This window comes from Lipotes vexillifer, unplaced genomic scaffold, assembly GCF_000442215.2.
Source record: "Lipotes vexillifer unplaced genomic scaffold, Lipotes_vexillifer_v1.1 scaffold1067, whole genome shotgun sequence".
NCBI lineage: Eukaryota > Metazoa > Chordata > Mammalia > Artiodactyla > Lipotidae > Lipotes > Lipotes vexillifer.
This window is the reverse complement of record NW_006775205.1, coordinates 1,781,368-1,794,983: the sequence shown is the minus strand read 5'-3', so window position 1 is coordinate 1,794,983 and position 13,616 is coordinate 1,781,368. Positions and strand designations below refer to the sequence as shown.

At 34.3% G+C, this 13,616-nt stretch overlaps 1 protein-coding gene across 1 annotated transcript in view; it reads right to left on the bottom strand.

Annotated features, from left to right (window-relative positions):
• Window positions 1-13,616, bottom strand: part of NCAPG (non-SMC condensin I complex subunit G) — a 47,773-nt gene that overhangs the window by 12,571 nt on the left and 21,586 nt on the right. Inside the window, exons 12-14 of the mRNA XM_007449825.1 lie at window positions 11,138-11,248; window positions 8,588-8,707; window positions 2,392-2,619 (exon numbers count right to left, since the gene is read on the bottom strand). Coding sequence (XP_007449887.1) covers window positions 2,392-2,619; window positions 8,588-8,707; window positions 11,138-11,248 — 459 coding nt within the window. The remainder of the gene's footprint in view (window positions 1-2,391; window positions 2,620-8,587; window positions 8,708-11,137; window positions 11,249-13,616) is intronic.

The window sequence follows — 13,616 nt, the reverse complement described above, 5'->3', positions numbered from 1 at the left end:
AATACATATTTCTCCAAACAAGGTATAAAAATAGCCAAAAAGCACATGTAGATACTACTCATCATTAGTTATTAGGGAAAGGCAATTCAAAACAAGATGGCTAAAATTTTTACTAACAATTTTTTCTTATTAATAAAACAAAATTATTTTAAAATAACAAGTGTTGATAAGGATGGAACTCTGTTCTTTGTTGGTGGGAATGTAAAATGGTTCAGCTGCTATGGAAAACAGTTTGGCAAGTCCTCAAAAAGTTAAAGAAATTACCACATGAAATCATGAAACGCCTACAAAAAACAGGATAATAAGCTCCTTAACATAGGTAACAAAAGCAAAAAAAAACACATGGGACTATATCAAACTGAAAACCTTCTGCACAGCAAAGGAAACTATCAACAAAATGAAAAAGCAACCTATGGAATGGGAGAAAATATTTGCAAATTATATATCTGATAAGGGATTAATATCCAAAATTACATATAAAGAATTCATATAACACAATAGCAAAAAGCAAATAATTTGATTAAAAAATGGTCACAGGAATTGATAAACATTTTTCCAAAGAAGACATACAAATGGCTGACAGATACATGAAAAGCTGCTCAACATCACTAATCATCAGGGAAACGCAAATCAAAACTACAATGAGATATCACCTCACACTGTTAGAATGGCTTTATCAAAAAGACACGAGAAAAGTGTTGGTAAGGATGTGGAGAAAAGGGAACCTTAGGGCAGTGTTGGTGGGAATGTAAACTGGTACACTCATTTTGGAAGGCAGAATGAAGTTCCTCAAAAAATTAAAAACACAATCCAATTTTGGGGTATATATCCAAAGGAAATGAAAATAGAATCTCGAAGAGATATCTGCATGCCCATGTTCATTGTAGCATTATTTACAAGAGCTAATAAGATATGGAAACAACCCACGTGTCCATCAATGAATGAATAAAGAAGATGTGAGATATATAGTGCAATATTATTCAGCCATAAAAAGAAGGAAATCCTGCCATTTGCAACAACAGGGGTAGACCCTGAGAACATTATGCTAAGTGAAACAGCCTGACAAAGACAGACAAATACTGCATGATATGACTTATAAGCAGAATCTTTTTAAAAGTCAAACTCATAGAAACAGAGTAGAAAAAATGGTTGCCACAGACTGGTGGGTGGGTGAAATATGGAAAAGGGTATACTATCAGTTCTATTATACCTAAAAAAAAAAAAAGAAAAGAAAAAAAAGAATAAGTTCTAGACACCAAATGTAAAACATGGTGACTAGCTGATAATACTACTGTATTACTGAAATTTGCTGAGAACTTAAATGTTCTCACTCAAAAAAAAAAAAAAAAAAGATAAATATGTGAGGATGTATTAATTAACTAGTTGGGATAGGGATCAGGGGTAAAATCCTAAAAACAACAAAAAAGGATTAATATATGACCTAGTAACCCCACTTCTAGAAATATACCCCAAAGAATTGAAAATAGCTACTCAGACAAATACATCATAGCAGCACTATTCACAACAGCCAAAAGGTGGAAACAGCCCAAATATCTTTCAATGGATGAATGGCTAAACAAATTCTGGTATATACATAAAATGGAATATTATTCTGCCATAAGAAGGCTTGTGATATAAGCCACAACAGTCTTGAAAACAAGCTAAGTGAAAGAAAGCAGACACAAAGCTACATATTTTCTGATTCCATTTATAGGAAATATCCAGAAGAGTTACATCCATAGAGACAAAATGCAAATTGGTGGTTGTTAGGGGCTGGTGGTAGGGGAAATAGGGAGCAACTGCTTAATGGGTAGTTTCCTTCTGGGATAATGAAAATGTTTTAAAAATCAGAGGCAGTGGTTGCACTATATTTTTAATGTACTAAATGTCAATGAATTGTTCACTCTAAAATTGTTAATGTAATGTCAATTTCACCTCAACAAAAAAATATAAAAATTTTATAATTTAAATGTTTACATATGCTATAAAAATGTAGTTCATGAGTACCCTAAGGAAAGAGATCTAATCACATATCATATATTAGAACTTCCACCCACCCAATGTAAGATTATTTTAAATTATTTCTTAAGACCCTTGGGGGGGGGAAACTTGTAAGTCACAGATCACAAAGACAGAGAAAAAAGATGAAAAAATAACCCCCCCAGTAGTCATTTCATTTTTGTTTACACTTCAATTCTCTACACAATGTAATTTGATAGTGAGAAATTAGGTATATTAGAAGTGAAAGTAGGATTTAATTATAATATTCAAAAGGCAAATTTTAAAAAAAGTTAGCCAAGTTTAAACTTCAGCCTAAAAAATACAAAGAGGATAAACATATATATGCTGACAATTACCTTTCACAATAATTGGGCTATGATTATTTCTTACCTCACTATCTAAAAAATCAGAAAGTAGTTTTAGAACATTCTTGGCTGTATCAGCCTCTTCTTCAGATTCTTTTGACTCTTGCTCTTCATTAGTGTTTACTTCTGCACCTTCACTTTGAATAGCTTTGATTTTTTTCGTTTTAAATGGTTGAAATCCAAATGCCATCAGTTGGTCAAAGATTGCCTTTAAAGCACTTATTTTTATTGTCACATCATCAATTTGCAAAACCTAAATCGAAACATCCCCCACCAAAAGCAAATTAGGTATATTTTTATTGTTTATGCTACATAAAATTAACATATCTTATTATTAATCTAATTGCAACAACAGTGTCAAGTCTATATAAATATCTTTTAAAACTTAAAATTTATTTTAGTTATTTTTTTTATTTATACCATGACACTTTTATATTTCCTTCAGAAAAATTCTGTCTTCAGTCAGAAAAATTCCCTGAACTAAAGTCAAGCTGAATTATATTATTTGTTCCTTTTATATACAAAAAAGTATATGTTTAATTATTATTTTATTATTTTTTTTAAGATCTAGAAAAACTGTTCAATATATTGCAATTGTTTGGGGCCATCTATCAAGATAAAAACATTACATTCTAACCAATGAAAAGCATTCACTGGAACCTCAGTACTCTTCTAGGTTATCAAGTTTCATTAAAGAAATTTTTCTCTTATTAGCTCAATAAATTCAGATTTCATTAACAGTGAATTCAGTTTTGATTGAACTGGACTTCTTTATAAAAGTGAACCATAAAACCCAACAGTTTCTATGAGTCTATCCTGAATCCATAAAACCCAGCAGCTTGTATGAATCTATCCTGACTTAAAAAAACCAAATTCTTACATACCAAATTTCAAAGCCATGAAAAAATTAGAGCTGAATATTTCTACTATGAAAAGATTTACTATATTTTTTAATACACTTAAATTTTGATCACTGATAAGCTACTTGGCTATACAGCTTAGCCCACAGACTGAAGAAAAATCACCCTCAAGTTGGTCAAATGAATGAATTGAGAAAAATGGCTCAAAATTACAAAACTTCGAAGGAAATTTCAAGACACATCTATTACATATTTTCTTATGGCAAAACTTGCAAATCTGCCAAAGCCAAATGCTTATTTAGAAGAATGTACTGTCATGACTATTCTCTACAAATTCTAAACATGCTACTCTCAACAGCATCTTGGTTTTCCTTGTCCTTCTCAGTCCCTCACTGGCTAGCAATAGCTCTCAATATTGGATATTTATTTAAGAAAGATTTCTAAATGAAATAATTTCCCCTCCTGCCTTTCTAACAAGTGTGGATATATTTTTTAAGTCAATTTCTATTACTAAAACTTGATTAAAAAAAAAACTGATTTCTTATTCCCCCAAAATACTGCTCTTTTCCCTTAATCTAAAATCTTCCAATGATAGCTCTGAAAATACCTTTATAAAGATAAATAATTGAATCTATTCAGTGGTTAAATTCTTTTGATTGCGAACCCCTTTGAGGACCTAATAAGAGCCCACCTCAGAATAACATTCAAAATATAGGCAAAATTCCACACACAATTTATTTTACTGCATCTGTATCTGGTATCATTCACATTTTTTTTTTTTTTTTTTTGCGGTACGCGGGCCTCTCACTGTCGTGGCCTCTCCCGTTGTGGAGCACAGGCTCCGGACGCGCAGGCTCAGCGGCCATGGCTCACGGGCCTAACCGCTTTGCGGCATGTGGGATCTTCCCGGACCAGGGCACGAACCCGTGTTCCCTGCATCGGCAGGCGGACTCTCAACCACTGCGCCACCAGAAAAGCCCCTAAACTTTAATTTTTTTAAATTTTAATTCTATGACAAGGCTGCTATGAACTGTTTTGATTTGAAATTAAGGTAAAATTATGGAATGGTCTTGATAAGAAACATTCATTTATTTTTCACATGAACTTGATTTTGACAACTCTTTTTCACTACAGAAATTATATAGGAGCAAACAGTATCAAGGATCCTACAACTCCGTCAAATGGGGTATGAGTTAGTATTAAATAACTTCCTAATGCTCCAGGACTCTTGTAAGCATTAAATTCATATTAATTTCTTCTGTCTGAAATGACCAAAACACTTATTATTGATGTTATGTCAGCAAAAATTAAAAGGATCGAAATCCACATTTCATCTTTAAAAGTCAAGTGAATTTATGTGCCTTTGGAAAGAGTTCTATGGTATTTCTTTTGCTGCAGTACTAGAAATTTTATATAGTTGTCTAATCTCCTCTACTTGAAAACAACAACTTCTCAATACAATTTTTCAGAAGTATTCATAATGGTATATAGGGCATCTTAATGAACATTTTACCTCATTTGTAGAGTAAAAAGTGCTATACTTAATAAGCTAGACATAAATGAACCCTTCACTATGAAATTTTCTAGTAAGATTTTTCTTCCACTTAAATAAAAAGTAATGACCAGAGGTCAATCTAGCATTTAATGACCCATCCTCTAGAAAACCAGGAAATTGAAATAGAGAACTTACTGGTTTAATTTCTGAGCAAAACCTCTTTGAAAATGTAGTATTTTATTTCCTGGGCACCTATAAAGCCAATAGATTTCACAATAGTAAACAAGACTCCCTTTAGAATTACTACCAGAATCACTGATGCCAGTACCTGCTGATATAAATAGTAATGACTTTGTATAACACAGGGAGATTCATTCATTCATCCTGGAGCAAAACCAGATGTATGGCCACTGTAAATGATTCATCTGGACAAAGTACCAAGATTTTTCTTCCAGTTCGTTTGAAAAGAAACTGTACACCATTTTAAAGATAATACTTGACATTCTAAGTTTCCAAAAGGATCTCACAATAATAGAAAATTTTCTCTGATAACAAGCATAGGATGATAAATATAAACAAAGCATTGTCAGGAATTTAATCCTTGTACATTAAATGAACTGATTAGATGTCAAGTACTCCAAAAAAGGAAATTACAACAAAATGAAATTTCTGAGGACTGCCTTTTGACAAAAGTATGGTTTTAATTTTCTTCCTTTGATACAAGTCACAAACAGTTTGACCATTTCCAGAACACATGACTTCCCCAAGTTCTCCCTAATTGTATGTTTTCTTTTTCTTGGCAATGTCATATGCAACATTAAAGGATGCTTCAAGATAAGGATTTTATGTTGGGGGAAAATTCAACTATTGGTTAAGTCTTTTAATATAATCTTCATAAAAATGATCATCCATGTTGCCATGTGTTATTTTCAAGTTGAACGTGCAAAGCACTCCCATTCACCTGTTGGCAAGCAATTTGCACTAAAATTCCTTGCAGCTTTTTTATCCCATTACGTTTGACAACACCAAGAGGCTACATGAATCACACTGTCTTTTTACATGGGGAGGTGGAGGGAAGTATATTTTCCAAATAAAGCTAGGCCCAAATGTTAAAAACAGATGTCCAAAGGAGTTAAAAAGTCAAATGCATTCTACTGATACACTAGACTTAATCCCCTCTTGTCTACTCAGTAGCACTCTAGCAACTGCCCTCTCTTCCCTATATTCAGTTTTTTCCTTTCAAATGGGTCATTCTCATTAGGATTCAAACAGGCTGTAATTTTCTCCATCCTAAAATAATTCAAACCAAACCAAAAACTCTTTTTACCCCATATCTTCTCTTGCTACCACTCCATTTCTCCATTACTCCTAACAAAATAAAATCTTGAAAGAGTAGTATACACTGGCTGTCTCCAATTCCTCTCCCATAATTCTCTTTGGACCACTCCAATAGGCTTTGCCCTGTGCATAAACTAGGGCACATGAAAGTCACCGAACACTTCCTTACTTGCCAAAAATGGTCAACAATGAATCCTTATCAACCTGTCACCAGCATTAGACAGTTAGGTCACCCTGGCCTCTCTAAAATACCATCTTCACTTGCCTTCTACGACATCACACTCTCCCCTATCTACTTCACCTTGGTCTTTACTGGTTCCTCTTCATCTCCCTTACCTTAAATGTTGCCTGAAGCCTAGGCAACTATAAAGTTGAGATCTCCTCTCAAACTATACTCATTTGTCAGGTAACATCCAGTTTCTAGGCATTGGATACTATTATAAAGATTTCCAGATTCCTCTCCCCAGCCTGGGCCTCTCTCCTATCTCCAAACCCACTTAAAAATGCCTATTCAATATATCCACTTGTACCTCAAACTTCAAACTTACCATGTCCAAAACTGAACTCCTTACCTCACCTACCTGCCGTAAAACCTGTTATTCTGTTTTCCCCATCACAGGAAAGGGCAATTCCATCTTTCCAGTTATTCTGGCCAAAATCCTGTTTTCTTCCACTTCTTTCTTTCACACGCCACATCAAATTTATCAGCAAATTCTATAGACATTGTCTTCAAACTTAAATTACCATCACTTCTCATGACCCCAATAATCACAACACTGGTCCAGGTCATTATCACCTCTTTCCTGGATTACTGCAATAGCTTCCTTATGAGTATCCTTCCTTCCATACTGTATCCCTATAGTTACTATAAGGGATCTGCAAACTATGACTCATGGGCCAGTTTGTTGCCTGTTTTTATACAGCCTCCAAGTTAGGAATAATTGTACATTTTTCAATGGTTAAAAAATAATATCTCATTATTATATGCTAAAATTATAAGAAATTTAAGTATCAGTGTCCATAAATACAAGTTTTACTGATCTACAACTGTGCTTATTCAATTATGTATCATCTATGGATGTTTTCATACTACCACAGCAAAGCAGTAGTTGAGACAGACCATACGGCCTGCAAAGTCTACAATATTTACTCTCTAGACCTTTAGAGAAAAGGTTTGCCAACCAACCCATGGTCTAACCAACACTATATCCAGTCACAGCATAAAAATCCCCTACTCAATATCTTCCAATTCTGGGACTTCCCTGGTGTCCTAGTGGTTAAGAATCCACCTTCCAATGCAGGGGATGCAGGTTTGATCCCTGGTTGGGGAACGAAGATCCCACATGCCGCGGGGCAACTAAGCCCTTGTGTTCTAGAACCCTCAGGCCACAATTAGAGAGCCCGTGTGCTCCAACGCCCACACACCACAACTAGAGAGAAGGCTGCATGCTGCAATGAAGAGCCCACGCCACAATAAAAGATCCCACGTGCCGCTACTAAGACCCGACACAACCAAATAGATAAATTATTTTTAAAAAAAGAAAATAAAAACTACCAGTTCCTTCCCATCTCATTCACTGTGAAGGCTACATCTTTACAGACTAGAAATCCCTAGAAGACATGGATGACCAGCTGCCTGCAAATCATTTCTCCTACTATTCTCCCCTTTGCTCAATCTGGCCTAGCCATATGAGCTCCCGCTCCTTTAATATGTGAAGCAAAGTCCTACTGATGGACCCCTTCCCCTGCTCTTCCCTCTCTTTGGAAACCTCTTACCCAGATCTACATGGTTCATTCTCACTTCCCTCTGGTAACAGCCCAAATTTTGACTTATTAGTGAGGTCTTTCTAAACCAAACTGCTCCCTTTCCCTATTTCCAGTCCTCATTCCCCTTCTCTGCTTCATTTTTTTCCATCTGACATACTACATATTGTTTATTTTTCATTGTGTATTTCCTCTTCTAAAATGTAAGCTCCATCAGGACAGCAACTTTTATGTTTTTCATTACCTACCTTATTGTTTTCTAAGGTCTATAATAATGCTGGGCATATAATATACACTCAATAAATATTTGCTATATGATTAATTTTTTAAATACCTTAAATAATTGACATTTCATCTTTCTTCTACAAAAAAGTTTTAATAACAAAAAAATCAAAACATAAAAACTGAGCCCTTAAAAGTCATCCATGGGCTTCCCTGGTGGCGCAGTGCTTGAGAGTCCGCCTGCCGATGCAGGAGACGCGGGTTCGTGCCCCGTTTCGGGAAGATCCCACATGCCGCGGAGCGGCTGGGCCCGTGAGCCATGGCCACTGAGCCTGCGCGTCCGGAGCCTGTGCTCCGCAAATGGGAGAGGCCACAACAGTGAGAGGCCCACATAACGCAAGGAAAAAAAAAAAAAAGTCATCCATAATCATCATCATCAACAAGCCCTGGAATCAATTAAACTTAATAATACTAGCAAAATCACCACAGATTATTTATCTCAAGAAGTATAATCAAGATTTTAATCGCAAGATAAATCCTACCTGCAATAGTAATACAAAGTGTTTACTTGCAAAATCCTGATTCTGTAGTCCACAGCATCCCAAGCACAAAACAGCCAGATTTCTTACTATAGGATGAACACTTATTATTCCAGGAAGAATCTAAAATGAATTAGAAATTAAAATAATTTTGACTAGGATAAGAAATTTACAATAGTATATTTAAAAAATGCAAATTTCTGTATGATTTCACAGACCTACTTCATTTCCATGTAGTCTATTAACCCAAAAAAGTCAACTTTTGGTTTAAAAAAAGGTAAATATTAAATCAGTAAAACAGAAGAATACAGTCAGAGCAAAATATAGTCTGATCATGAGATACCTTCCCTCCACCTGCCAAAACTGACTCAATGGCTTCCCAATGCTCACAGAAAAGATAAAACCCCTTAACATAATATATGATACACCTCATTGTGTAGTCTTTCCCAGTATCACCTTATACCATGCTATCTCTTGCTCTCTGTTTATTCAACTGAGCTTATTTCAATGCCTCCCATTCAGTGCTGTCCACTAGAAATATAATGCAAAGCCAAGTATGTCATTTAAAATTTTTTTAGTAGCCACATTAAAGTGAAAAGAAAAAGATGAAATTTTAATACATTTTATTTTACTCAATACAGACAAAATATTATCAATACAACATGTAATCAATGTTAAAAAATTGAGATTTGTTTTTTAGCTGTGGCTTTTTTCATGTTTATAAAAAACTGAGATAATCTCTGTTGTCTGTACTAAGTGTTTGAAACCCAATGTAGCTCTACATTTATAAATATGTATAAATATATATATATTTGGACTAGATTTAATAGCCACAGGTTTTTAATATCCACATGTGGCTGGTGGCTACCATACTGAAGAGAGTAGGTCTAGATCATTCTTCCCTCTTTGTCACATAGTTAACATCTACTCAAAACATGACCTCAAGGTCACCTTCCATAAACAGATGAAATCTCATTATCATAAATTCACATATGACCATAAACCTCTTCTTCATAGCAATTATCAATGGCATAAGCTTTCACTTGTTTATTTGATTGATGCCCCCCCTCACTTGACAGGAAGATCCAAAAAGGGCAGTCTGTATGTGTTCTGTACACCATGTACACTCTATCCCCAGCACTGGGTGTATAGATGTTCAATAAATATTTGTTCACTTAATATATGATTTTTATTTAAAGCACAGTAATTTCATTAAAATATTATAACTCCTATATTTAAATACCTTACTCATTTACATCCCTCTATAGTCTCTTTCAATCTTTAGACAGATTGTTTTTATATACTTAAAAACATTATGACCATTCAATTTTGTGTTCTTTCTTCCCTCAGTATTGTGTTTCCCCAAATATATATGTAAGTCTTCATATTTACTACTTCAATTGTGCAATTAATTATACCATCATTTATCATTCTCTTGCAATAGAACCAGACATAAAGTATACAAGCAGAACTTTAAAAGTATCACTTTTCACTAGAGACATCTGCTTTGTTAAAAATAAAACTAAATTCTAACGGTTTAACAGATCTAGTTTTAATCAGCTCTGGACTGTTATAAACAATAATTGGTTTTCTTTACTATATTTAGAAACTCATGACAATCCAAGGAACTAGATTTTAGATCACATTCATTGGCTGTTTTTCACTAATCCCAAGTAAAAACAATTTGGGGAGAATCCTGGAAGAGGTTGGATACATTCAAAATTTGCTTTGGATAAGTAGCACTATTAAAAAGAATACTCTAAAGCTGCATGTCTAATACTGTCACCATTAACCACATGTGGCTACTGAACACTTGAAATATGACTAGTCCAGATTAAAATGTGCTTTAAGACTTAGTATGAAGAATAGAATGTAAAATATCTCAATAAAATATTGATTAAATGATGAAATTATAATAGTTGGGGTATACTGGGTTAAATATATTAAAATATATTTAAATTAATATATATTAGAATTAATTTCACATTTCTTTTTAATTTTTAATTGTGGCTACTAGAAAATTTAAAGTTACATGTGGTTTGCATTATATTTCTATCAGACAATGTGGTTCTAAAGGCTTGTGGTATTTATATCCCTCTCGTCAGTAAAATGGAGATTACCTATGAAGGGTGACTTTAGTAAAGTCCTTAAACATATAATAATAAACAAATTCCCTTCACAGGGCTTACAATGTAACCTTCTCAGTCTTTCTACACAGCAAGATTCTGGTACTTAAATATTCCTTATGTATCTCAGTATTTCCTCTTACTATTCAAAAAATGAAGATATTCTGCATCTCTTTCCAGCATAAAATAATTTTTTCAAACTTTCTAAAGGAATAATTATAACTTATATACCAGGTCCTTTACATGCATTATCTTAATCTAATCCTCACAATATGAAGCAGCCACTGTATTATTTTTTCTTTTTTACCATTTATATTTATCAGATGTTTAAAATCGTCTTTTCATTCTTTTGAACCCCAAGGAACATATTACTTATAAAATGATGAAGGCGCGAGCTAAAATAAAGCCTCAAAGTGCACCAACATACCAAAGATTCAATGATGCCATTCATGGTTGCACCTATACCTGTTGAAGTGCACATCTGTTTCAACAGTTCATAGCACAAAATAAGACACTTCTGTAGTGTTTCAGCATCATTCTAAAATGAAACACAAAATATTCAGCATTAGTAAAAATATATTCTGCCCATCCCTTAAATGTTTACTTTCTCAAGGATTTTTGTCCAAGATATGTTGTCTCTATACACACTCCCTGCACAACCTTATCCAGTCACAAAACTTACCGTTTATAAGCTGGTTCAACTATTTTCTAAGTTTCAGATTCATATATAAAACTGCCATAAGACATTTCCTCTTGAATGGTCCACAGGCTTCCCAAACTCAAAATGGCCAAAAGGGAACTAACCAATCATTACCCAAATTCCTCCTCCTGTGCTACCTCCATAAATTTCGCTGCCATCTACCCAGCTGTCCAAACCAAAAGACCTAGGATACATTCTTGACTCACTCTTCTCCTTGTTACTAATTCTTAAATACTTCTCAAATCCATCACTTCTTTCCATATCCACCATCATTATCTTGTTCAGACTGCACTCATCTCAATCCTACATTACTGTTAACAGTCTTCAAACTAGTATGCCTGCCTGCAATTCATTTCCTGAGTAACAGTGATCTTTATAAGACATAAATCTCACCTTTAGTGGTTCACCATGATCTTTGGGTAAGGGACAATTTTTAAAATATTGTTTATACAAGGCCTTACATGAATTGGCCCTTAATTTCTTCCCCCCAGATTTATCCCTTATCTCTCCACCTCAATTCTTTAGTCATGTGGACCTGAAGTTTTTAAACACAACAGGCACTCTTTAACTTCTAGGCCTTCACACACGTCATCCCATCTGCCTATAACATTCCCTTAACAACTCACTGAGGAGAGATGACACAGAGTGCATTAAAAGCACAATCAGGGCTTCCCTGGTGGCGCAGTGGTTGAGGGTCTGCCTGCCAATGCAGGGGACGCGGGTTCGGCCCCGGTCCGGGAGGATCCCACATGCCGCGGAGCGGCTAGGCCCGTGAGCCATGGCCGCTGAGCCTGCGCGTCCGGAGCCTGTGCTCCGCAACGGGAGAGGCCACAACAGTGAGAGGCCTGCGTACCGAAACAAAAAACAAAAACAAAAACCTATATATATATGTATAACTGACTCACTCTGTTATAAAGCAGAAACTAACACACCATTGTAAAGCAATTATACCCCAATAAAGATGTTAAAAAAAAAAAAAAAAAAAAAAACACAATCAAAGCCACTTGCCTGGGTTTGAATCCTGCCTCTACCATTTACTATCTGTATAACTTCAGGCAAGTTACTTGCCTTCTATAAAGTAAGGATAATTGTACCAATTCCGTTAGGTCATAATGAGAATCAAATGAATTTATACTTATGAATACCACAAAAAAAGGATCCTGTAACTACTTGCTTGTATTATTTTTATTCAAATCTCAAGCTGAAACATTTCTTTTGGGGAAGCCAATACCACCCTCTCCATAAAACCCCTATACTTACCTGAACATAACATTTATTATGCTATACTGTAATTATACTGTAATAGATTTATAACCCTTAAAATAGGACAAATGAACAGATAAATGGTCAAAGCAAGTAAAGTTAAACAGATAATATTAATCATGGTAGATCACCCTAGTTAAAATTTTCCTAATTCAGACCTGCAGTTTATATCATTTTTCAGTTTATATTTTCATTTTTCACTTTAAATTTGCTCCTCAAATTTAAGAGCCTATAATGATCCACTGACTTGGTCAAACAAAAGAAATATGCTACTTAACTATGAAAATAAAATTCAGGCATACCCATTGGGAAGGTAGGGTGTTAGAGCGGGGATATCTACGGCTGCAGAGCTCAAGGACATAACATAACTTACAAAACTCTCCTGTATAGTAAACTCTTCCCTATCCAGCATTCTCTTTATAAGAATAATCAGCACTTCCCAAACCAAAACTACAGTAATAAATGATGTTTACTACAAAAGGCAAGATCCTAAAAGACCTCCTGAATTAAAGTTAATAGCAAATATTATAGTAATTGATACCATTTTACCTTACATTAAAATAATATTCGTGTATCAAATACAACTAATTAAAAAACACTGCTGAAACGAAGCTTTAAATGTTATTATATATATAAGTTTAGTATTTCTTTTTTTAAAATTTTTATTGGAGTATAGTTGATTTACAATGTTGTTAGTTTCAGGTGTACAGCAAAGTGAATCAGTTATACATATACATATATCCACTCTTTTTTTTTTTTAAGATTCTTTTCCCATATAGGCCATTACAGAGTATTGAGTAGAGTTCCCTGTGCTTATTAGTTATCTATTTTATACAGTATTTCATTTAAAATAACAAAGTTACTTAGCTTTTTCTAAAAACAAAAGAGTAATTAAACTTTAAAACACTATGTGTATAATGGCACTGTTACTACAGAAATTCTT